General features: G+C 39.6%; 1 protein-coding gene and 1 non-coding gene across 2 annotated transcripts; both read left to right on the forward strand.

The window, feature by feature from the left end:
- The first annotated feature begins 7,316 nt into the window (after nt 1-7,316).
- LOC140938979 (uncharacterized) lies at nt 7,317-24,023 on the forward strand. Its single transcript, XM_073388527.1, has 8 exons — nt 7,317-7,376; nt 7,669-7,962; nt 13,387-13,686; nt 18,178-18,489; nt 20,017-20,052; nt 20,947-21,200; nt 22,121-22,376; nt 23,665-24,023. Exons 1-8 carry the CDS (start codon nt 7,328-7,330, stop codon nt 23,670-23,672), a joined length of 1,509 nt encoding a protein of 502 aa, XP_073244628.1. The 5' UTR covers nt 7,317-7,327; the 3' UTR covers nt 23,673-24,023.
- On the forward strand, nt 22,641-22,714 carry Trnas-aga (transfer RNA serine (anticodon AGA)). The gene has a single exon. It is a non-coding gene; the product is annotated as a tRNA-Ser (tRNA).
- Nucleotides 24,024-24,785: the final 762 nt, after the last annotated feature.

Below are 24,785 nucleotides of genomic sequence, written 5' to 3' on the forward strand. Positions count from 1 at the left end.
CATTGGATATGGAGTCTTGGTTTCCGACCAGTGTGTTGATGATCTTGAGTTAAGCGAGTACTGTATAGTTACAATCAATGAAGTAGTGCACGCAAGCGAAAATAAGACTTTTGAGGGCAAATACCAGGTGACATTCCAAAAAAACAATTCAAAACCTAAGACTTTGGATCTGCAGAATATCACCAAAAAATTGATGAGGACTGCCTCTGGACTGGTGTTAATTTTTCTTAACCCCTCTTGCAAAGACCTCAATCATAGAGACAAGAAATGCAGTATTTTGAGTGAATCACCATTGTCTATTGGTTCTCCTTGTCAATCTTCTCCACTCTTCTGTTTTGTTGAAAACAAGCGTTATAATGTAGTTAAATCAACTGGTGAAAATGGGGAGGAGTGCGTAGATGTCTTGAAAGCTGACGGCGACAAAGCTAAGTCTGCCAGTGTTTCAGCAAAAGAAATACCACAAGGCACAGTTATTTTACAATACGATGCTGATGGCGAAAATTTAATGGCAGTTGGTATTTTCAAGGTAGTAAGCAAGGAGCATTCGAAGATTTCTCCTATCTGGCTCAGTTCAAGCTTGAACGATGTTTTAGGTAAGCTTTATACATTTTTTATACCTTTCATTATATAAGCAAAACCTTGATAATGAGTGCAAAATGTCACTTTAAGCTAGAGTTCAAAGACCGGCCATATACGAACCCCACCCCCTCCCCTCCTCACTGCCAAAAGAGGTCTGCTTAAATAATCCTTCTCATACAGATTTTTAAGTTAACTTATATCTATTTATTTACAACTAACTCGAACTACGAATATTTTCCAATTCTTTCCACTCTTCTTGCTTTCGATTAAACTTATTTTAATGGTATTACCTTTTAAATGCAATGAAATATCATCACCAGCTTCTCAATTTGAGCAAGACTTAAGAGACTTATGTGCTGGGGTGGTTTGATCCCCCACGCCCTCTTCTCCTCACTGCTCATACAGATTTTTATAAGTTAACTTATGTCTATTTATTTATTCCTAACTCGAACTACGCATATTTTCCAATACATTCCAGTCTTCTGCTTTCGATTAAACTTTTTTTAATGGAATGGCCTTTTAAATACAATGAAATATCACTACTATCTTCTCGATGGCCGTACCCTGAATCCGACATGGACCAACTGCAGGATGTCTCACCACAGTTACTTTAAATGCAGCTTGCAATTGAGTGGTGGAAAGGCCGATACCTATAATAATAATACCTTTATTTATTATCTTTGGCGATAAGAATTACGGTAATATTACCAAAAAATTCAAAACACTACACATGATATATACATATCAAATTAAGTTAAGTTTAGCACCTCTCGGAATAAACGATTGTTTGTGCTTATACCTATTCGTGGAACATAAATTTAAGACTTGCTTCCCGGCTTTGACAATTAAGGAACGTGATAAATCCTTTTCGTATATACTAAAACAGTGGATAGTGTTTTCTCGCGCGCTCTGATTGGCTACTTAGGGTGCGTTTCCTTACTAAAATCCAAGATGGGATCAAAAATCCGGATCACTAGGATATTTGGTCAAGAAAAGAAATGATGTATCCAAGAAAGGATTATTTTTCATTCATTTCTATAGAAACGACCCACAATATCGACGGATTTCCTTTAGAAAGAATAACACGGCTGCTGATAATGTTGCAAATTTGCTGATCTTTCATTGTATTCTGAACGGTTAGCTCAAGGATACCGCTGGCAGAATTCACTCTTCTCGGATACGTAGTAAAGAAATGTTTCGGATCATGTATCCAAACTATCCGGTTTTGATATGATCCAAATAATCCACCTCCATTGTGGATCATTCGGATCAACAATCCGTTTTTAGATTTTAGTAAAGAAACGAAATATCCGTTTTCGTATTAAAAATCCGGATTTAGATTTTAGTAAAGACAAGCACCCTTAGAGTTGGGATATCCAGTTCCATTCACTTATTCATCTCCAGCTCCTCCTCCGAGCGAGACCAAACTAAACTCGCGTAAGTTACGAGCAAAATGATTTCCCGGTTTGCTGCCGTAACAAACGAAGAAATTTCACGGATAATCAAACAAACAATTTGTTCTCAAAATACACAAAAAAGGTGAGGAAATTCGGTTTGGAAGCTTTGGTGGGAGTGTGCCACCCGGTCCTCCAAATCTTAACCCTATTTCAGGCCAAAAAGATCATTTTTTACACCCGTTTTCAGACCTGGCCTTTAGATTACTTAGATTAGAACAGCAACAAAAAAGATTTCTTAAAATCCATTTCGAATTCGCATATTTCTTTTCTTTCTTTGGAATTGAAACAATAAATACGTTCTTACACTCCCGCAGTTCCCACACACAAACCATGACAGCTACAGAATGAACAAGGATACAATTCCATGATAACAACAGGGATTTCAAGTCATGTACGTAATTTGTTGCTCTCTTTGAGTCTTGTGGAGCGAAGACCTCTATTAAAACATCCATACGATGGTCTGTGTTTTTTTCTACCTCAGTAGCAAACGAAACCGAAAATTTAAACATCTGGTCCAAACTAAACCAATGGGCGAAAATACCACAACTCACATAATGAAAGTATCCGCAGCTGGTACTAGCCTTAAAGAAAGTGAGAAAAACGTTTACGAATCATTGTACAAGAAAAACAACAGTCAGGATGCTGAAGAAGAAAAGATTGTAAGTTCAGAACGTATCGTCAGTGTCACAGGCCACAGAGGTATAAATTTCCTTAACGACCACGATGAAGCCGACGAAGAAGAGCTACGATGACTCTTGCAGTAGGCCAAATAAGATAATGAAAACTCCAGCGCTGATAAAAAACAAATATTATATTAATACTGGCAGTTTCCGACATCACAACAACTGTGGCTCCACTCACCCATCGATGGCAGCGTCGAAGGAAAACAAATTGCCACCTTCATTTTTGGGTTTTAAATCTCAAAAATTTGTCCATGAATCCGGCTATGATGAGGTCCCAGGAACAGACAATGATAAACAGTCGTTAAAAAACCTTAACAAGTGTCTTTCACCTTTGGCTACTCGAAGCGTTCTCCTGATTTCAAAACGGCAGTATACTTCTTGAAACGCTTCTTGTAAACGCCGAGCTCTCATAATCGAGGATGAATTTAAAAACACTTACTTTTCCTGATTGTTGTAAACCAAGTTATCTTTAACCGGCTGGTGACCATATAAAAAAAATCCTTGCACATTTCCAAGTTCTCAGCTGAATGATTTTGAAAGCATTGGTCTTGAAAAAGTTTGAATTTGATAAAGGTAGTAGTCTGTTTCAGCCAATCAGTTGAATGAACTAAAAACGCGCGCGCTGTCAAAATTTGTTGTTGTAGTTATGTTTTTGTGTATATCATTAATAAGTAATCACATGATTTTTCTCGTGCAATTTGGAATAAATAAGCACTTGTAAATTTTTCAAAGACCACAAAGTGCACTCGCCCTACGGGCTCGTGCACTTTTGTTGGTCTTTGAAAAGTTTACTCGTGCTTATTTATTCCAAATTGCACTCGAAATCATGTGATTACCTATACCAATACTTTTTCTAGGGGAGAAGCAAATAAAATGAGCTGCGCTAGCACTATCTTATTTGTTACATGTTTACAACCAAGTTTAGTTGACTTGACTGTTGTCTGTATTAACTCTATTTTCAACCGTTTTCAGTCGGTTTCCATCTCGAAATAATCATTGTGGCTGTAGTGGAGCGCGAAAGAGAAATGGAATGAAAGTGAATGAAATAAGACCGGGCCCCAGTTGTTCAAAAGGTGGATAGCGCTATCGACCATATAAATCTCTATACAGTGGATAGTGCAATTAGTTTCCCTAATAGTTATCCAATGGATAGTGATATATCCTATGGATAGCGCTATCCAGCATTTGAACAACTGGGGCCAAAAGAGGGAAACTACCTTGTTGACACGATCGTGGGGTGGAATTATTCGACAGATCTTCAGGCACCCTATTTTGTTGTTCAGTGTGCAGTATAAATGGGCTATCTCGTCCAGCGCGAGGCACAGACGGAGTGATCTGCCCTCCAGCATGTCCCTCGCCTTCGTGCTAGGCTTGTGACTTCCGCTCCTCCCTCGCAAAAATAACGCTTGTGTACAGGCTATTCCTGTCAACGAAATACATTCGTTTGTAAACAAACGTACTACTTTTCTTCGGAAGTTAATTTATTCAGCGTGTCATAAATAATACCTACAACTTAAGTTCTTCTGCCTTTGTCAGTTACAAAGTTTGTGTGTGAATGCAGTCACCTTTTACCTATCCCCATCGCTGGGAACGTTTCTCGAGAGAGACATCTTTCACGCGAACTGACCCTAGCGACGTGGAGCTATAAAAGGGTTTGTTCCACAAAATAGATGTCACTGCTAATTAGTTGAAAAAAATTTGCATTCAGAGATAAATGCTTCACATACCTTCGTTTTCATGTTGTTAAAAAGGTGTCTCAATCTCATTTTTGAGCAACTTCCCTTAGACCCTGTTTACATGGAGTGGGGGACCCCGGTCTAGTGGGGTAGGTTTCTTTTGTTTTGTGTCCCCCAGAGCGTGAAAACAAAAGAAACCAACCCCACTAGACCGGGGTCCCCCACTCCATATAAACAGGCCCTTATTGGGTCTTTGGTTGGCTTGTTGGAACAAGTTTTCTAATTAGCTAAGACTTATAACTTGGTTGCATGGATGACGCAAGTTGTATGCTTTGGACACGTTTCTGCCCTTCCCTCATCGCAGGCTCTGCAACTCATACCCAGAGTCCTTTGGCTTTGTTGTTGATCGGCCAGACGCCAGGAGAAAGTCTGGGACAATGGAATGTATTTGGTCGTTGGCACAATACTGGAAATCTGACAGGAAATCGGTAGACCACGAGATCTTGCCAATTAGAGCGCGTCATTTGCGTGAGCAGTCACGTTTTGAAATGGCTGTTTTGAGAAGTGTATGAAGTGAAGTTATTTTCGACGCTTGAAATTTTTGTTCTTGGAATTCTACATTAATCAGGGTTGGTGTGAAATGTATTAAAGGTGTATATCCAGTCCTTACTGTTAGAGGTATTTACAAGAAAAACTTACCATTGGTACTATCCTTTTTTGCTACAGCTGCTACTCCTCCTTCCAGCACTAATAGTGGGCAACCTTCAATGACTACTGATACTGTTGCTGCTACCTCCACCACTAATAGTGGGCAACCTTCAACGACTACTGATACTGTTGCTGCTACCTCCACCACTAATAGTGGGCAACCTTCAACGACTACTGATAATGTTGCTGCTACCTCCACCACTAATAGTGGGCAACCTTCAATGACTACTGATAATGTTGCTGCTACCTCCACCACTAATAGTGGGCAACCTTCAACGACTACTGATACTGTTGCTGCTACCTCCACCACTAATAGTGGGCAACCTTCAACGACTACTGATAATGTTGCTGCTACCTCCACCACTAATAGTGGGCAACCTTCAATGACTACTGATACTGTTGCTGCTACCTCCACCACTAATAGTGGGCAACCTTCAATGACTACTGATACTGTTGCTGCTACCTCCACCACTAATAGTGGGCAACCTTCAACGACTACTGATAATGTTGCTGCTACCTCCACCACTAATAGTGGGCAACCTTCAATGACTACTGATACTGTTGCTGCTACCTCCACCACTAATAGTGGGCAACCTTCAACGACTACTTATAATGTTGCTGCTACCTCCACCACTAATGTTGCTGCTACCACTACTGATGGGCCTCAATCCACAGTCAGCTCTGGAGATACACCAGCCAATACTACCGATAAACAAGGATTACCAGCTGCTGGTTCGGATACCACTGAAGGTGATCCTTGTAATCTTATAAAGGGTGAAATGGCTTTAATTGATTTTTGCGTTTGAAATTTTTGAAACTCATTAACTGATTTGGTGTTTTAATGGCCTCCTTTTCCCTCAGGCGACCGTTTTACAGAACAGTTTTAATTTAACGTTAACTTTTTGCATTATCTTCCATTTCAATGGCTTATTTTCGTTTGTTCACATCGCAGTTTGGACATGTTTTGATCTCGATATTCTTGCCTGGCTACTCAGTGTTTTGGCAGTAATCTCAAATGCCACCCTGTTTAGCAGAAGTGCATTAGAAGTGCTGAGAGTGTCTGCAGAAATAATTTAAGTTTCTTTCATCGAGGTTGCTAGGGACGAAAGGCTTGTTATAATTTTTCACTTGCTCAGGCTATTTCTAACGTAAACTTTGTTGAAAACGAAAGTAGAGTCCTAAAGCGAAGTCAACAGAGTATCAATTATTTCGAAGTACGGCTTTTCATTAAAGATTGATTACAGTAAAATTCAGTTTTTTGTTGCGTTTCAGCTGCTCGCACTGTTTTGAATTTCTGTCTTTAAAGTGAAGGCGTTTGAAACCATGAAAATAACAACTTTCTTAAATTAAGATGCCGCTCAAATAAGCGATTCCTAAACAAATAGGATGTTTTTTCGAGAGCAATGAGAGATGTTATTTACAGAACATTAATATTCATATAATAGTGATGTCATCGTGGTGACCTCTCTAATACGGACATTTTTGTTCTGTCACTTTGGTGTCCTTATTACAGAAGTTTTAACTGTATGTATCTGGTTTATAGTTCCATGCCTTGTCTTTTGTCTTTTTATTGTCTCTGTGTAGAGCCACTCGTTACAGCTAGCCTACAATCCCCGAAATATTGTCAAGACAGTGTCCAAAAATGGGGCACTTGTAACTTCGGAGAAGTAAACAATCTGCACCCCTTTCCCTACCCCTCTACTCAAAGTTGGGGTGTTGTTTTCTGTAGGTATTGATAATAGAGGTCAAAAAAACTTAGGACACTATGGGAAAACCCGGCTATACAAGTAATAGTTACACAGGACTCTGCTCCATCACAATCAGTGTTTCGATCGGCTTTGGCTTCATCCCCTCATCCCACACTCCCCTCTTTCAGCAATGTTGTGCCCCAAAAATGGGCTCATTTCCACCCATTTCGCTCAAAATTCAACGTTGTTTGGTGAGGAAGGGAGAGTTCACTAGTTTTAATAAACTTACTGGAAAGTTCCCAACACTTTTGACCTCTGTTGTAGCCTGGACAGCTGCACAACATTGTTGGGACTGGGTGGTGAAGGGAGGGAGGGAAAGGGGAAGCTTCATTTTCGCTTTTTGAAGTCGCCAAAACATCAGAAAGGTGCCTTTGAGCAGAGTGTCTCAAGTAATTTTGTTGCTGATTGTAGAAATATGTCAGGCTTCATATGTAAGAATTTGCCTATATTTTTTAACACATAAACTTAAACTCCAAATGAATGCTGAGAACGTCCCTAATTCCCAGGAGGTTTTGGAACTTTTAGGTGAGTATGACAGATTAAGAAACTGAATGTTGTTTTAAAGAAAAAAACTACCATTACTTAAAAAGTGCAACTAAAACAAAGTATCCGCTAGTTTTAAGTGACGATGACCAATTACTTTTCGGCGAGATTGTTCAATATATTTGTCTATATTAGTTTTTTCCCCCATCCCCCTCCCCCCTCCCAATTACCCCAAGAGTCTGTATTTGCGGACTTTTTGGCTACGTGATTTCTATACGGAAAGCGTTATCCATGCTCTATAATAAGATATCATTCTTGTTTCTCTCCCCGCCAGTTGCTGATCAATCAATTTCAAAGGCAGTGACTAATGACGAAATTCTGTTGGAAAAACTTTCAAAGAAACTGGACCGCGAAAGGCGGCACATCCGATGTTGGAAGCACTTGGCTTTTGTTTTGGACGTACCTCCTGAAGAGAGAGGAAAGTTTGACAGGTACACTGAACACAGCCCGACTGAGGATATGTTTAACTATCTTGATAATGTCGGGAAAACTGATTTGAAAGTTAAAGATTTGAAGACAAAATTGAAAGATATCTACCGCAATGACGTCATAGAAAGATTAAACGAAGGTATGCAAACCAGTGCAGTTCTTTTATTGTTACCTGTTGTGCGTTAACTCAGCGTCTCGTTGTGTTATTGATCATTTACTTTTTTGACGGATCGTGGGCATCCATGCCTCTGGAATTTTCCGGTGGCGGTCAGAAGAAAACTGGCTTTCCTGAGACAAACGACAAACAAAACGTATCGTATACAAACCATAGCGACTAATATGATGATAAATTAAAAACACGGGGATAAGGCTAAACGGTTTTTTAACACCGGGCTTAGAATTTACCATCTGTCGTTATTTATCACCGGATATTACGCCCCTGATGTTATTAATCCTAACGAATGAAATTAAAGGTTTCGAAGAGCTTCTTGACACTCACGAGCGTCTAATCCGGCGTGAGTAGTATCCAGGACGCCTTCCACACCCTTGTCGTGCAGCAGATAGAGCGCCTACCAGGTGTTTGTGAGGCCATAGGTTCGAATCCTGCCGGGATTTCAAATTTTTTATTTCTTTCACGCTCATGACATACGATTATTACACCTTTGTCAGCGGATTGTATCTTTCTTTGCAAGTTAAAAAAATGATTAAATGGTAATGCAAACACGGCGACACCCTATTGCTTTGAGCTACACTTTGTTGTATCACTTGAGGTGCTCGGCACTGAGTGGTCAGAGGCATGAAGTTTCAAAGGGATAGTATCGCTCATCCTCGGAGACCCAGGGGCGGTCAGTTGGGTCAGGAAAAACGGCGGTGAAAGTTTTCAAGAACAGGTGAGAGAGCCCTTGGGATAGCACTCATAACGAAACAGTTCCACGACTTATTCGAATGCTTGTCTGTGATTGGTGCCCAATCAGAGGCCAGCATACCTGCTACTGTCAGCCCGTTCAGGGAAGCTTTCTTCCAGAAGAGTTTTTAGTGGAAATGAGCCCCAAAAGTTTACTCTACCAGTTTCTATCACTGACGAGAAAAATTTAACAAATTAATCTTTAAAGGGCAAAAAAATTTCTTCTGTACGTACCTGACAAGCATGCCGAGCAAAAAGAAGATCATGCGGTTTGTCGTCTTTTGCATCTTGGCGTCTTTTGTTTGATGCTGCTGATGATTTGTTGTTTGCCTTACTTCTTGCCATGCACGCTCTTGTCTTTTTGGCTACCCGGAGATAGGGTCTCAAGAACAGACTGTAAAACATGAACTGAAAAGGGCGCGCAAATGGATTGAGAACTCAAACATTTCTGTGACTCTCACATTTACAAGTGTCGGAGCCAAGCTGAGAAGTACGGCTCTGAAGGTCTTTGAAAATGCGAGATTTCTCATTCTCTTAAAATGATATGTGTTCTTTTTTTAAAAACGTTTAAGCTATTTATATCAACTATTTGTTTGAACTAGTATGACATTGCTGCATGCATAATAAATGTATGAGTGTATACGGAAATTTACTAATTATGGAATTTCTTTGTTTTTTTGGGCCCCATTTTCACTGAAAACTCTTCTCGAACACAAGCCAAACGTGTACGGAGTTTGCTTAGTAAACTTTTTCGTATAAGAAGATCACGAAGGCAGTGCGATAGAACGATCATCAGGTCGAGCTAGTTCGGGCATTCATGAGCCTATCACGCCATCCATCGCGGGGGGGAGGTCGTTTGGAAGGTATCCCGTGTTTCTACAGAGTTAGTTGATGTAGGTGATTGCAGGGCTACCAACCCGACCAGAGCAGTAGATCGCTCGTGAGTTCTTGTCTTGCTCGCTAGCAGTGACCTGCAAAGTGCATTCATCGTTCACGTAAGATTGTAGAAATGTCAGTGATGGGTTCATGAAGCTGCAGTTTGGTTGGATGTTTTCTCTAGGAGATGTTAAGTATAGCTCTCAGCATCTGGTTATAGGTTCCATCGAGCTTGGACTCGAGCTAGGGATTTAGTTAATGGCCAGAAAGAGGCACCATACGTTAAAGCTGATTCAACGGTGACAGGAAAAAGCTCCGTTTGAGGTTGTCTGAAAGAGCGGATTTCCAGATTGCGTCCATTTTATTCGGGGCGGTCCAGGCTCTAGCTATGCGGATTTTCATCTCCTTTTCGGTAGAAATGATTTCGTTTCGTAGATATATAATGTAAATGATTCCTCTCATTGTATTAATTCTCCTGACACAGTTTGTATTAAGCCTTGCTGGTTGAAGCTAATAAATTTTTGGAGGCATTCACGTAGATTCCGACTTCATTAGCTGCATTTCCCAGATTATGTAGGAGAACTGTAGCGTTGGTAATGGTGTCTGCAGTGATAGTTAGGTCGTCTGCATAGTCATCATCAGTCAGCTGTTCTGGAGGATATCGACTTGAGAGTCTTGGTGAAAGCGTAAAGCCCAGGTGATGATGTTTATCAAGTGAAGTTCTCAAGACATAGTCTAGAGTAATAACAGAGAGGAAAGGTCAAGGGTGTCACCCTGAAGGACGCCTGCGTTAATTTCGAAGAAGCTAGTGTCACCATCGTGGGATCTGACCAAAGATTTGGTGTTTTTATTTTGCATCATTGTGGCAGCTACTGTCTCAGAGGGAATGCCAGAAGGATCTTCTCTAGTTTTTCTAACAGAATCAAAGGCTTTAAAAAAGTGTAGGAGAAGTAAGGCAGCCTGTAGATTCTTTGCTCTGACGCCTTCAAAAATTCGCCGTACAATCACGATTTGTGCAAGAGTTGACCTGTTTTTACGAAATTCGTTTTGGTTTCTCCGGAGCACCTTCTCTACTTCGGGCTGTATTCTGTTGAGAAGCACTGAGATGTAAATTTTTGCTGCAATAGGAGAAAGTGTGATTCCTTCGTAATTTTTTGCAAACCTAAATCTCCTGTCTTTGGAAAAGGGAGTTTTCAACCTTCTGTTCCTCTTTCTATGACTTCACCATTATACAGGGCGTTACAGAGTTGGAGCAAAATATCGTTAAACTTCTGGGTCTTCCAAACCTCCGGGGGATGTTATCAAGTCCCGCTGCTTTGCCAATTTTGGTGTTTTTTAACGCCACTTCAAGTTCTGCATATGTAAAAACACCGAGTTTGATGTCAAGGGAATGTTCAATGATTCGTTTGACCTCAGTATCTGAAATGTCAGGTATATTTTCCTAAGAGATTTTTAAAGTGGTATTGCCTTTCAGCTTGACTATTACCCTTTAGCGTCGACTTATTTGTTGATTTTCTACCGCTGATCTCGTTCGCAATTTTCCATGCGAGAGCTGGTTGTTTGTTGGCATCAGCAGAGTTGATAAGGTGAATTTTATCCGGAATGTACTCAGCTTGCTGAACTTCGTAAGAATTTTTTAGCTGAGCACTAAAGAGCTTTGTTAAGGTCCTGTATAGATTTAGGGGAAGGATTTGAATTTCTTGTGGCATCTTGTTTTTAACATTGACTCTTTGGGATGCAATGTTATCTGATTCCCATTGTACATCGTGTTAGAAGATAGTGCCGCGACATCTGCTTGCAGGGCTTCAAACTTACTCCTGACAGCAATGGTGTACTGGTCTTCGAGCTAACTATTTGTTGTTAAAAGAGACCAGTCATGTTGTGGGAAAACAGACTTCTGTTTCTTATTGGCTCTGAGGCTGAGATTGATGGTGGAAACGACGATCAATCGTCAGGAGATACCCCTTTCAGTAGGCACAACATTATTTTTTGTGCCCAATCACAGACAACCATTCAAATAAGTCGTGGAACTGGTTCGTTTATAGTAGTATCCTAGGGGCTCTCTCACCCGTTCTTGAAAACTTTTGCCGCCCTTTTCCATGACTTAAATGACCGCCCCTGGGTCTCCGAGGATGAGTGCCACTGGGATTGTTTCGATATTGTGTCGTTTTTTGTCAAAAATATACTGAATATGTTTCAATTCCATGCTCTTCCAACTGGAACAGACTCTACACGGGCAATTTTATCGGGCAACAAGAGAGGGTATTTTTGCTGCAGTTTGAGCGCGACCGTTGAGCCAGTTTCATTATTTATAACAAATTTAAAATTTTCTTTTTGACAAATTAAGTTAAGACTATTTCTTTCGCAAATTAGTTTCCTTTTTTAGAACATTAGTTTTAATTTTCAGCTTATTAAACGTAGTTTTTTTGTATGTTAGTGTTAATAATTTTAATATTTGTGGAGCACCCGAGCAACTAGTGCATGTGTGTGCTCTATAATCTTTACTATTATTATTATTATTATTGTTAATATTATTAGTAATCCTCGCGAAGCGCCTAGGAACGTGCGTGGATCGTACAGCGAGGCACAAACACGAGTTGGCTATATAAATGTAGATATTTACATATCGGTTGGTGTCCTCTATGATGTCATCAAGCTGCAAACTTGATCCATTGTTTTTGCGACCGTTTTGCTGGTTTTGGCGATCAAGCAATGCTTTTGGCGATGAATTTAGACGACAGACGTATTTTACAGAGAACATTGAAGCAATTTGGGTCATAAGCTTGAAAACAAGAGGGAAAATTGAGGTAAAAGAACACTTGCCAGTGCGTCTAAGTTTCCTTCTGTCGACAGTTCGGCTTTTTGTCTTCAGAACCTTGCTCAGTTTTTCCCTGAAATCTACCTTTGAATTAATGTTACGCCGAAGCAAACTCATAATTAACCTAGCGTTTTCCCCGCCGATGGATCAAAGACTGGTTTCAGCTCCGTACATTGATCGGCCGTTGAACCCAAGTTGAATGCAAACTTTTTTTTTCAAATGTACATTTTTTTGTTTGTTTTGTTTTTTTATGCGGCGACCGAAAATGCTATAAAATGTGCTTTGTAATACTCATTTTGAAAATCAAATAGGACAATAAAACAACAAAGAAGAAGAACAGAAGAGAGAAAGAAGTAGAAGTTTTCCCGGCTGGTCACCGATCCAGTTTCTAACCCCGCCTTGCCACACCGAGTTTCGCGAGAGTTTGGGAGACGATTTTTACTTAATTTTTGGGTTGAAGGGAGGGATTTCCATGAAACTTCTCCGTGGATCCTCCACTGGAAAAGCACATTTACAAAAACACCCACCAGCAGACCTGACGTTTTCAAGATGATATCCAAAACTAGAAACCTTCAAGATTTTCCCCCGCTCCGGGATGGTCCTCTAATAATAATATTTGACCACTTCATATGTACAGTGATGAAGAACGGGCCGTTTGTACTATTGTTGCTTAGATAGTGACCTTATTCGTCTGGCTCCGGTTGCTCAAATGCTGAATAATCTATCTGGTAAATCACTATCCAAAGGATAAACATCATGGAAACCAATTGCGTTATCCACTGTATAGAGATCTATGCAGTGGATAACGCAGCGCTATTCTGCTTTTGAACAACTGGGGTCGGGTTCTGCCGTTGAAATTGGATTTTGTGTTGTAAAAAAATAGTGTTCAATCTTACGTTGCAGTCTGAATGAGCAACATGTAGTTCGTCAATAACATGAGGCCTGAAAACTCTACTTTTTTGCAGAAAAATATGACGATGAGAAGGAGGTGAGTGAACTGATATCACTCGATGGAAAGTTTATTGGCATCCTATCATCCATGCTTGACACCGAAATGAATGGCTGGAAATCGTTGGCGCCTCATTTTGAAATCACACATGAAACGAGTGTCCAGTTTGGTCTACCTGGCCCAGGCCCCACGGCTGAGCTGTTCTTCTACATGAGTACTACGGATGGTCTCAAAGATTTAACTGTTGGCGAATTGCGCAAACACTTTGAAGCCATGAAACTAAAAAAATTGGTTAACATTCTTCCAAAGGATAAAGGTTTGTGCTTCAGTAGTCATATCATTAATCTAAGCAGGCTTTGAAGTTGTGTCCTCGGTTTTAGCTCTGTTTTGACTTTCTTTTATTTTATTCATGTGCAGCCTTGATTTTCGTAGACCCCCTTTTCCACATAGGAAACGTCCATGTACATATTTTTGTTTATCAGTGGTATGCCGGTAAGACTGCATGGTTGGCTGTATTTACCTATTCTAGACTAGTTTTTTGTTCACCACAGAGTAGTTGTCCAGTGATGATAGAAATCAAACCTTAAGGTTAACCTGCACGCAGTCAATTGCGTCATTCAACAAAGTTCAGCACTGTAGCAAATGTTTAGAAGTCAGTTTTACGTACATTTGAGACAGTTTGGTTTAGAAAACCGCCTTCTTTGATGATTGAAAAGCATTTTTCTCACTTTGTATGCAGGTTGATATGCCGGACGTGTGAGAATAACTAAAATAAAAATCGTTTAGCCGAATAGACCTTTTTACCGATACGGCGGCCATATTGAATTAATTCGATTTAAGGAGTATTATAGGATGCCCAGGGGGCATGAGCACATTTCGTTTGTATTTTCGAGCGCTTTTCGGGACATTTTTTCGTAAATTTTTCTTAGAATAAGATTGTAATGGGAAAAAAGATCCTTGTGCCGTGTTTGGATGTAATAATGATCGCCTTTTTCCCGAGAAATATACAGTGAAAGACCATATTTCTAATGCTAAACTAGAAAAAGACGATCATTATTACATCCAAACGCGGCGCAAGGATCTTTTTTCCCATTACAATCTTATTCTAAGAAAACTTGAAGAAAAAATGTCCCGAAAAGCGCCCGAAAATACAAACGAAATGTGCTCATGCCCCATGGGCATCCTATAATACTCCTTAAATCGAATTAATTCAATATGGCCGCCGTATCGGTAAAAAGGTCTATTGTCTTACATTTTATGGAGAGCTTTGTGCACATAGTTGGTCCACACGTTGGTTCTGGCCTAGTTTTACATTTAGAGTACCAGTTTATCGTGGCGAAGTAAATGTCATTTAGTTTCACCGAGATTAGTAGTTGTTCAGTGGTTTCGTATACATATAAACCAAGGCGGTGAAATAGCCGACCCAAATTTACAGTTTTACCTTGTATTATGGGACAAAAAAAGAATCCTTTCCACAACAGAAAGAAATGTTTTTTTCTTTTCACTCAGCTGAAAAAAACCAGGTCGCTCGATCATTTTGCATAATCGGACATTAGTTAAGCAGCGTTCTTGTAAGCAGCTTTGCAGCTAGTATTACAAATAAAATCGCTTAAAAGTACTGAAAAGTGCTTTGTTTTCTATCGACAATTAAATTTTTGAACAGGGCGATACTAAATTAGTTACCAGACAGCAAAGTCGGTTTTAAAATGACATAATTACAGAAGCTATCCAGTTTCAAAGCACGTGTATATTTGCTACTTGAATACTGAATGAAACATTCTGTCAGTGAGTAACGTCAAATTAATTATAGTAATTAAACAATTAGTTATCGCCAATTGAAAAAAACAAGGATATAAACTCCGTTCTGGGACCAGTTCCCCACCGCTTTGGTGAGTTTTAAGGTGTGCAGATTTTAAACTTCAATAAAATATTAAAGAGCTCTCATACAGTTAGCCTGTCACAGACCCTCTATTTTCTCTTCAAAGTCCGTGGAGCGCGGGTGATAAAATATGAACCGCAGGGGATTTATTGACCACAAGCGCAATGGGGTAGTGGTGGGGGAAGAAGAAAATAGACTTTCTTACTCGCGCGTTCGCTTCGCTCGCCGATGTTTTCGGAAAGAAAAGTAAAACAACGTCTGTGTACAGGCTATCATATAGTGTATTAAGATGACAAGCCTAGCCACCCAGTTTCATTTTGTAATCACTTGTATCTCTTTAAAAAGAAACGGCACTTCATTAATGTGAGAATGGAACAGAAAACAACGCATGCAAGGGGAAGATTTTACGACAGTTTGAAATCTAAAAAAATTGCAGTCGAACCTCTCTTACGGAGACCTAGCGTCTGCGCACAACGAAATTTTCAAAAATATATCCTGTTTTCCTTATATCTGGTTACTAACCCGAAAGCATACCTATATTAAGACTTTCACATTAAGACGTCGTTATACTGTTTTCAAAGTTTTCTTATTATTTGTTTAGCTCCCTTGGCTTGTTTTTGATTCACAGCGATAATGTACATTTTTTTATTAAGTTATGCAATATTGAAAGTAAGTAGTCTTTTTTTGAGATCATCGCAGTATATGATTTGCATTTCTGTTTGGAACAAGACGCTACGGAGCGTACACTTCGGCGTCGTGGTTGTGGAACTAATTACATGAAAATGCGGAGGAATAGTAAGAAATCAAATATGGTAAGCGTAAGGTGTAAATTTGTGACATTATGGGAGTTGTCAGGATATTCTGAAAAGAGCAACATCCAGGAGGCCTACTCGCCAAAAACTAGGATTTCGGGACAAATTGTCTCCGAGATATTAGCCCAGTTATGCTCTGATGACTCCATACAAATCCTTCTAAAAAAACAATTCTCTATTTTTCTTAGTCACATCAGGCTTCAAAAAAAACATAGCAGTCTCATGTACTGATTAAAGATATGTAAGGCATGGGTAAGGAGTCGGGGGCACCCAACGACAATTTTCGGAAAATATCTGTTCGGAAGACGATTTGAGATCTAGAATTTTCGGAACATTTTTTCCAAAATTTCTTGCTTGTCTTCCTCTCCTAGGATTTTCGAACATCTAAAAAATGGTATAATTGCCCATTTTTAACCGACTTTTACCCTAAAAGGGTCACCTACAATTTTCGGGAGCCTTTTTTCTGGCTGAAATTTTCGAAAAGGTAAGTTTTGATCCCTATAATTTTCGAATCACTAGACTTTCAGCTGGGAAATCCGAACAGATGAAAAATTTTAGGGGATAAAAATATGCTTATATCTACCGTTTTGATACTAAAATACGTTTAACAATGCTATGTTTAAGTGGTTTTGAACTATATTCTCGTTGGGTGCCCCTGAGGAGTCAATTACGTTGAGCATGGAATTGGCTAAAACTCAAAGTCACGAGTTCGAATGTTTTGAGGATAATTATTCACTGACTATCAGCACGCAGGGATGTCGGATTAACACAAGGAAGTTTAACACCAAAGGAACATAGCCTTTACAGAGCTTTAAAACACAGCATCCACCAACACAAACTTGACTTGAACTTTGAGTAAAACTAAACAGCCTCTATCAATAATAATAAACTGTCACTTGAACTTCAGATATCTTACGGCTTCCGCGAACTTGTAAACACAGAACCTGAAAATCGACCTTCGTCACACTTGACTAAACACAGCAGTCCAGCTCGTGGGAAAAAACTTAGTTCGTCAAAAGAACTCGCTTGGAACTTGTATACCGTTTGACATCAGGTTCTAGAAAATACTAAACAGGCGAATAGTAGTAGCTTTTCAACATATTTTATGATTTCAGTAACTGATGCAAATCTGCTGACTCATGCTGAAATGTAAACATGCCCTAAGTAATTATTCATGTATAATCCAAAAACGTAGAGAACGTTCGAGAAAGTCACGCAATGCATGAAAGCAATTTTACTACGTAACACTCAACAATGACAAAATGTCTTTGTGCAGCATTTTGGAACTTTAAATTCATCATAAAACAGTTCTAAATGAGGGCTCACTCGTGAAATGTTTTTCAACACTCGAAGAGAAATTTCGTGTCTCTGCGCGGCCACCAAATATCCTCTATTTATTCCTCGAGTAATTAAAGACTAAACTCGAAGTGATCTCAAGATATCGCGAAGTAGTCCGGTCTCATTTCGTGAAATAGTTTAAACAAGCCGAAAAGTCACGAACTTGCACGCCCAATCTTGTCTCGAAACTAGTGCATCATTTCATAACTATTTTTCATTTCCCAAACTACCTTGGGTCGCAGTAGCGCAATCGGCTAATCCCACAACTTAAGAGTCTCCTCTGATCTGACGGGTCACAAAGGTGAGTCGGTTCAAACCCCGGGAAAGCCAAAATAATAATTCTTTCTTCTTCGAAAAAGTTAAAGAATAAATCAAAGAAATCGAAGTGATCTTGAGATATCTCTAACTAATTCGGCTCTCACTTTGTCAAATAGCAGAATAGAACCGAAAACCTACAGACTTTGCTTGCCCAATCTTGTCAAAAAAAATGCATCTTTGATACATTCCTGAGCGTCGCGAATCCTTTACTTCGCGCTCCGCCGAAGAAATTACTAAAGTTGAAAATCAGAGCTAGTTCGTTGTCACGCTAGAAACAAAATGTTTATCTTTCAGCGTTTTACCATATAAGAAGCCTATTACGAATAATGTACATATAGACGATAATTTGCATTTGCCCCTCTTTTGAGTTTCATTTGAATGGCTTTCAGCAAACGTAACCTATGCAAACACAGATTCATACAACCCTAAACCCCGATGATAATTTGTTTATTCACGACAGATTCTTCTTTGGTAACAAAAGAAGCTGCTGCTGACTCTGACCTCTTAGAAGATATTGGAAAGCGCCTCAACAGGAACATTCCAGGTCTTAAAAACTGGCGCCATTTAGCCTACAGATTGAAAATCCCTCTTGATGTCTATAATGCATTTGACACTTCCAAAGAAGTGAAACAGGGACCTAGTCCTACTAAGATGTTATTTAAATGGCTTGAGAAGGCAAAGCAAAAGCTAACTGTGAAGGATTTGCTTAATGGCCTGAGGGAAATTAATCGCTATGATGTAGTACAACTCGTTATAGAGGAGGTTGCTCTCGGTAAGAAGAAAACCATCTAACCTGGGAGCAAGGAGTTGTTTTTAGGCTCTTTTTAGTTGTAATCTTTTCATGTTTTCAGGGAAAAGCTGCGTTCTCTAAGTAGCAGTGCATATGTTAATTTAACCGTAATTTACAGGTTTGACATTAGAGATTGTTGGTGTTATACCTCTGCACATGGTATAGTGGGTGAGCATTTGCTAAATTGAAACACGACTAAAGAGGGTCCCCAATAGGTTTTTTGGGATTCGGGAATTTCTTTATTTCAATCTCGGGATTCGGGATTTTAAAGCAAAATCCGGGCGAGGTTGGGGATTGAAAGTATCGCGGGAGGTGGGATGTAAAAAAAAATCATAGGGATTGCGGGATTGTACGAAATTTGGGGTCGGGATTACGGTATTGAAGATTCCTATTGGGGACTCTCACTAAAAGGACAGCCAACCAATGATTGGAAAGCTTGCAACCAGGGAGTATGACCTGTCCCACCATCTCAGTTGGTCGGGAAGGGCAAAAAGAAACAAGGAATATTAGTTTTGAAGTACTTGTATCACGGAACCTCTTGAAGCTCGAGGAAGGGATCGTGTAACTGGACAGGGCGTGTTTCGGCAACAATTTTTTTTGGTTGAACCGAAGTGATGGGAATTTTTTGCGGTGATTATTGGTTTTTGACGTCAGGGTTGCTAAATTTGTTGGCCCCTTCTAAGCCACACCTGGCCTTCCTAATTATTGTCACCCCCTTAATCCATATAGTAATCGCACGTTAAATTCTACTTGATTCAATTTGCTCTAATTAAATGTTTGTAATCGTTTCTCTGGGATATTATTACCTTGGGCCATTTACTGTACTCTGTAATCCTGGTCTTGTGAGTTTGTATTTCACCCTTAAGTACACCACGACGAAGGGGTTTAAGATGTGGACTACCGTAAATGATCCAATAGATCCCCAGGGCCTTTATGTTTTATTAGGGGTCCAAAAGGGGGCGTTTAATAGACAGGGGGTGTTTAAAAGAGAGAGGTGTTTATTCTCATTATCCGGAAAAATATCAGTTGAGTTTATAAATAGCAAAATATCCCGTCAGATCTCAACCTCAATGTCAGAATCCTCATTCAGAGTCTTACCCCAAGCTTTCTTTGAACTCGACATTGAACAAAATTCAATGCACAACCTCTGCTAATCAAGCAAGTAAACTGACTAAATTGAATGATTTTGTTCCTTTTTCTTATTTCCTAGAAATTGTGGAGTAATTGTCATGGGGGGTGGGGGGGGGGCGTCTACAGTTTAGACGCGGGGCCGTTTATTAGAGAGGGTTGTCTAATACAAACTTAAAAGCGTAAGGGAGGCGTTTATTTGATCATTTATGGTAAGCTCAATAGGTCATCGATAAAAATCGTAACAACAAGAGAAAACTCAGTTGTGTTGGCAAGTCTTTTGTACTACATATAATTGTATTAATAATATAATTTTATTTTATTATTGTCACTGACACACTTACTCGTCGCTGGCGGTAATAAAGTTTGTTTTAATTCTAGCTTTGGAGAAGAAAAAGACACAGGTGTATCTTACAGGTAACAGCTATTTTCTTAGTAAACCACAACGTGAACGTCAATGGAAAATGGTTTTGATATTCTGACAGTGTTCTCAAAGGTCATTTCTTACGTTCTGTTGTTGCAGTCAAAACCAGTTTTGCTTACGCTTCCTGTTAGAACTCTTTGTTGACCGATTTTTGTGGTTGTATTCCCAAAACTGATCGTACGGGCAGTTCACGTCCAAAACACAAAATTGTTGTGTGCCTGCATGTCAGCGAATTTCAGCTATCTCAATTAAGTTCAGTCAGTGAACCAAAAACGTTTTTGCCCGGAAGAACTCGAAACCCCCAACCAACCAACCTAATCCACGGAGAACCAGTTACCATGACTGATCCCAATAAAACATGCACTATAGTATACCGGGGTATTAACTTGTAACTTATGATGATTGGTAGATTGAGTATAAAATAACTGTAAGCAAGTCAAATTTGCAATGTTTGATCGTTTCTGAAGAAATTCAGTAGTTTTGGCTAAACAGTGGGTGAGTGAAAGGTCGGTGAACGGCATAAAGCAAAAAAAATTCATTCAAACTCATTGACCTAATTTTTCTCCTGTTTATTCAAATGATAAGTTTCATCAGGGCTTTCTTTTGTGGATCAAAAAAGGTGATCATATTTTTCATTGAATGGGGATAGAAGGAGCACTTGTGTTTCAAACTAATATGATGAACTGCAGTCCTTTCTGTATATATTCCTTTTAGTACTCTTTAACTCAGTATTGTCACCTTGAAACCCCTGTTTCCCTTTTTGACTTGCGGTCCACTTTGCTGACATCTCCACTATCCGTTCCCATACGCATTACTGATACCTGTAAAACAGCCCTCATATTGATAAAATTAATTTGAAACTGAGTTTATTTTTTTTCCTTCGGCAGAGCAAGCCTTATACAATTTACAGCAACTGCGTCATGATACAGACCAGGCCAAAAAAGACAAAAATGTTTTGTTAGCTGATCTGAGGGAAAAAGCCGCAGGCCAAGGATTGACGCTCATAGACAATGATGGGCCGGGTAACTGCATGTTCAGTGCCCTTTGTCACCAACTGAAAATCAAGAAACGATTGAAACAGTATTCAGAGGTGGAATTGAGAACTGAGTTGGCTCAGTATCTCAAGGCTCATCCCGAGTTGGTGTGTAAATTTTTGATAGGCATGGCATAACTACTGCCGGGGGGAGGGGGGGGTGGGTACTTCCTAGTAATAGGGGGTCTACTGACAGTAGCAGTTGTTGTTGTTGTTGTTTTGATTAAACTGTAAGATTGTTGGGCGCGCATGCAACGCCTTTTTTGATAAATGAAGGATGATGGTAAATTTTTAGTTCGGTTAAGAAATGAGATATGATGTGATCATCATGTCACGAGCACGGGACAGCCTTTTTCTGTTAATTTGATGATTAGGAATAATTCGACGTGGAAGGGTTATGGGGCGACCTCCAAAGCAAGGAACTGTTGTTGATAATCAGTTTCGGACCCAGCGAAAGCCCCGGAGCAAATTATACAAGATAGCAACAGTGGCCTCTAAACAGCTAATGCAGTAAAACGTCGATGAGAGGTGCCAGTAAACCTGCGCCCTTTGGGAGCAATAAGAATAAGATACTTTATATGATTCAAATAAGGATAAAATACTTTTATTCAACAAATAACCAATTGATTAAATTGAAAACTTAATATTTTTACATTAAGAAATAATTTTAGTATGGTGTTAAGAAGCAGTTATGAAAGTAACTAGCTGTGGTCCAGTTGGTTCAACTAGCAAGGGCTTGAGACTTGGTGTCTTTATGTATTTGTATCTAAATTCAAATCCTAAAAATGGTTATTTTAATGAAGATAACCACCATACCCTATTAATTTTCTTCGAATAATAGCCGTGTGTGAATTTTCCTTCACACTAAACTTGGGAAGTTATTCAGTGACAATGGGTGCGATTATTTTAAAAAATAATTCCTCGCGGAAAGTTATAACCTAAATATATCTCTTGGGGTCTAACGGAGATGAGGGGTGGAAAAGGGTAGTTACGGTACAATAACTCGTTGCTTATATTCTTTGCTTTAGAACGACTTTGTTGATCAGAAGGAATATCCGACGTGGACCGACTACGTAGACAAGATGGCAAGCAATGGCCACTGGGGAGACGGCGTGACACTCCTAGCTGCTGCAAGACATCTACACTGTGATGTTCGCGTCATTAGCAATCGTGATTATCCAGATGTTTTCTTAAAGCCGGATTCAAGTAATTGTGATGGTGAAGAGCTGGTTCAACTTGTGCTTGGACATGTTTTTGAAGATCACTTTGTTAGCCTTGAACCAGGTACAGCTTTAAAGCCAGTTAACTTAACATATTATAAAGGAAATAATAAAGGGAGATTTACATCTCCCTTTATTTCCTTTATAATATTATATCAGTGGCATAAATTGGTTGGTTGGAGGCTCCTTCATGGGTGAGACATTTCTTACTATTAATGTGACTGTGTGATACAGTTAAGCCTTAATGTGTTGCTTGTGATGGACTGTGTGACTGCGAGATGCGGTTTGCAAGTCCAACCCACAAAAATGACCCTTGCTCGCCAACGAGTCCTCAGTAGCTCAGAGGTTAGAGCATCCGATCTAGAACACGGAGGGTCGTGGGTTCGAATCCCATCTGGGGCTCAGATTTTTTCTGTGTCCTCTTATGGTTGATTCTTTACATCTCCCTTTATTTCCTTTATAATATTATATCAGTAGCATAGGTTGGTTAGTTAAAGGCTAACTTAACATAACTTGAGGAATATGTTTTATTGTTATATAGCTGGAAAATTTGCCCAACAGCGCGCTCTCTCATTTGTTACTTCGAGGTCACTGACTTTGCCAAATCTCCGACCTCAGAAGGTAACAGTGCACTGTTACCCGAGAATGTTGACCGACGACCGCCGTCACAGCGAGGTTTAATGAATTTCCAGCTTCAATGAAAATTTCCAGCTATATAACAAATCACTTTAAGTCTGATCCCTCGGGAAACAGTTAATTTTGTTTCCCTCGAATCTCGATGTAGACTGTGCACAGTCCCCTATTTTTCCGTAAGATGGTCAGGATCGAGCGCTTTGCGTTACGGGCAGCCATCTTGGATGAGTATCAAAACTACTTGTTTGTGACATTCATTGAAGGTGGCTGCCCGTAACGCAAAGCGCTCGATCTCGACCATCTTACGGAAAAATAGGGGACTGTGAGGAGTGTAATCTCGATGTTTGTCTCGGGACCATTCATTAAGTGTTTATTATTTGGGCTTAAACCTTGAGTGTCAGAAGTATTTTAAAAGGTCACTGAGTTGGGAGGCAACATGAAGTGACCGACTGTAAGCTGACGGGAAAAGAAGTCGACCCAACGAGCCTTTGTACGAATGCCTAAGGAATACTTCCCGTTGATATATCGCTTTCAAACCACCCCAGGTCGGCGTGGTTTCCTTGTTACCAGGGCTGCAGTAGTACCCGAAGCCTTCATACAGCAATTGCTCGAGATTGATCTAGAGATAATCCCTTAAGAACTATCTTTTAATTCTCCAGTGATATATTTTGTACATTGGTAAAACAATAACAAAATATTTTCGTTTGTTTAAATCCTAGTACACTAGCTGTTTGTGGGCTACGCAGGCTAGCTTCAGATATTCCAGAGAGTGTAAGAGGAAGGAACACTACAAAGCGAAATGCGTAAAAAAAGAGGTTTGGGGTTTGTTTCCAGAAGTCGCAAAGCAACACTTGGTTCAAAAACTACGCCAACAATGCAATTTCAACTGCAAATTTTAATTGTTTAAATGGTATCGCTAGTCTGTTAAGCAGGTCTAACTACTACAGGTTGCAACGTATTAGTACCATTTGATCATAATATAAACCCAATTTGAGAAAATAAATAGCTTTGGAACCCAGAACAATTTTGGAAAACCTTACGAAATGCATACCCTTCTTTAGTACAGTAGGAGAAAGGCCCTTAAGGTGACTCGACCCAGTTTTTTGGGGGGGTACCATCCTACTTTGAAGCTCTCTGGTATCCCCACCTTTACTTTTATCGTAAGTCTAACACATAGAATGGATAACATATAGATCAATCTACAATATAACATAAAATTTTTGGCGATCGGAGTAAATGTCACGTGGTTATAATGCCACGCCCCTTTGAGGTCTGAGTCGAAAATCGGCTGTTGCCGGCATTTTTTTGTGAAAATCTCTCGGCTACACATAGTGCGCATTAGTGCCTTGCGCTGAACAGAATTTCACCAAAATCGCAAAGACCCAATTCGAGAAATTCAGCGGTTTCCAAATTTAGGTCATAATTTATGCGAAAATGATAAGCAAACTTTACACGGATTATATATAATAAACTATGAGATTCATCCCTTTATTTTGGGCATCGTTATAACAGATGGGTCCTTGCAAGTCAGCAAAACGTTTAAGAGCCTTGTAAATGCGCGCGATTTCGAGCAAAGCAAACATATAGAAATTATAGTTTTCGCTATTTGTTGACGTTTGTCAGCGTTTAAGAGTCCTTCTCACGAAAAAAGCATTTTCTTAAAAATTCGTAGTTTTTTTTCCTTCAAATTTTTTCAGGGCCACAATTGATTAACTAACAACCCGGACTCTGAATTTCATGGTCATTGAAAAACTGTGACATTATCTTCTATAAGCCCAAACTTGAGTAAACATTGAAGATTTTTAGCGTTTTGGCTGAGTTTGTGCTTTGGGAGTTGTCT

Source organism: Porites lutea, chromosome 5, assembly GCF_958299795.1.
Source record: "Porites lutea chromosome 5, jaPorLute2.1, whole genome shotgun sequence".
Lineage (NCBI taxonomy): Eukaryota > Metazoa > Cnidaria > Anthozoa > Scleractinia > Poritidae > Porites > Porites lutea.

Bases quoted from the DNA above. Each gene is read 5' to 3' on its own strand.
- LOC140938979 (XM_073388527.1), top strand. From the start codon at position 7,328: ATGAATGCTGAGAACGTCCCTAATTCCCAGGAGGTTTTGGAACTTTTA. The intron at 20,053-20,946 runs GTAACAGCTATT...TTCCTTCGGCAG, and splicing joins GACACAGGTGTATCTTACAG to AGCAAGCCTTATACAATTTA. The intron at 21,201-22,120 runs GTGTGTAAATTT...TCTTTGCTTTAG, and splicing joins TCAAGGCTCATCCCGAGTTG to AACGACTTTGTTGATCAGAA.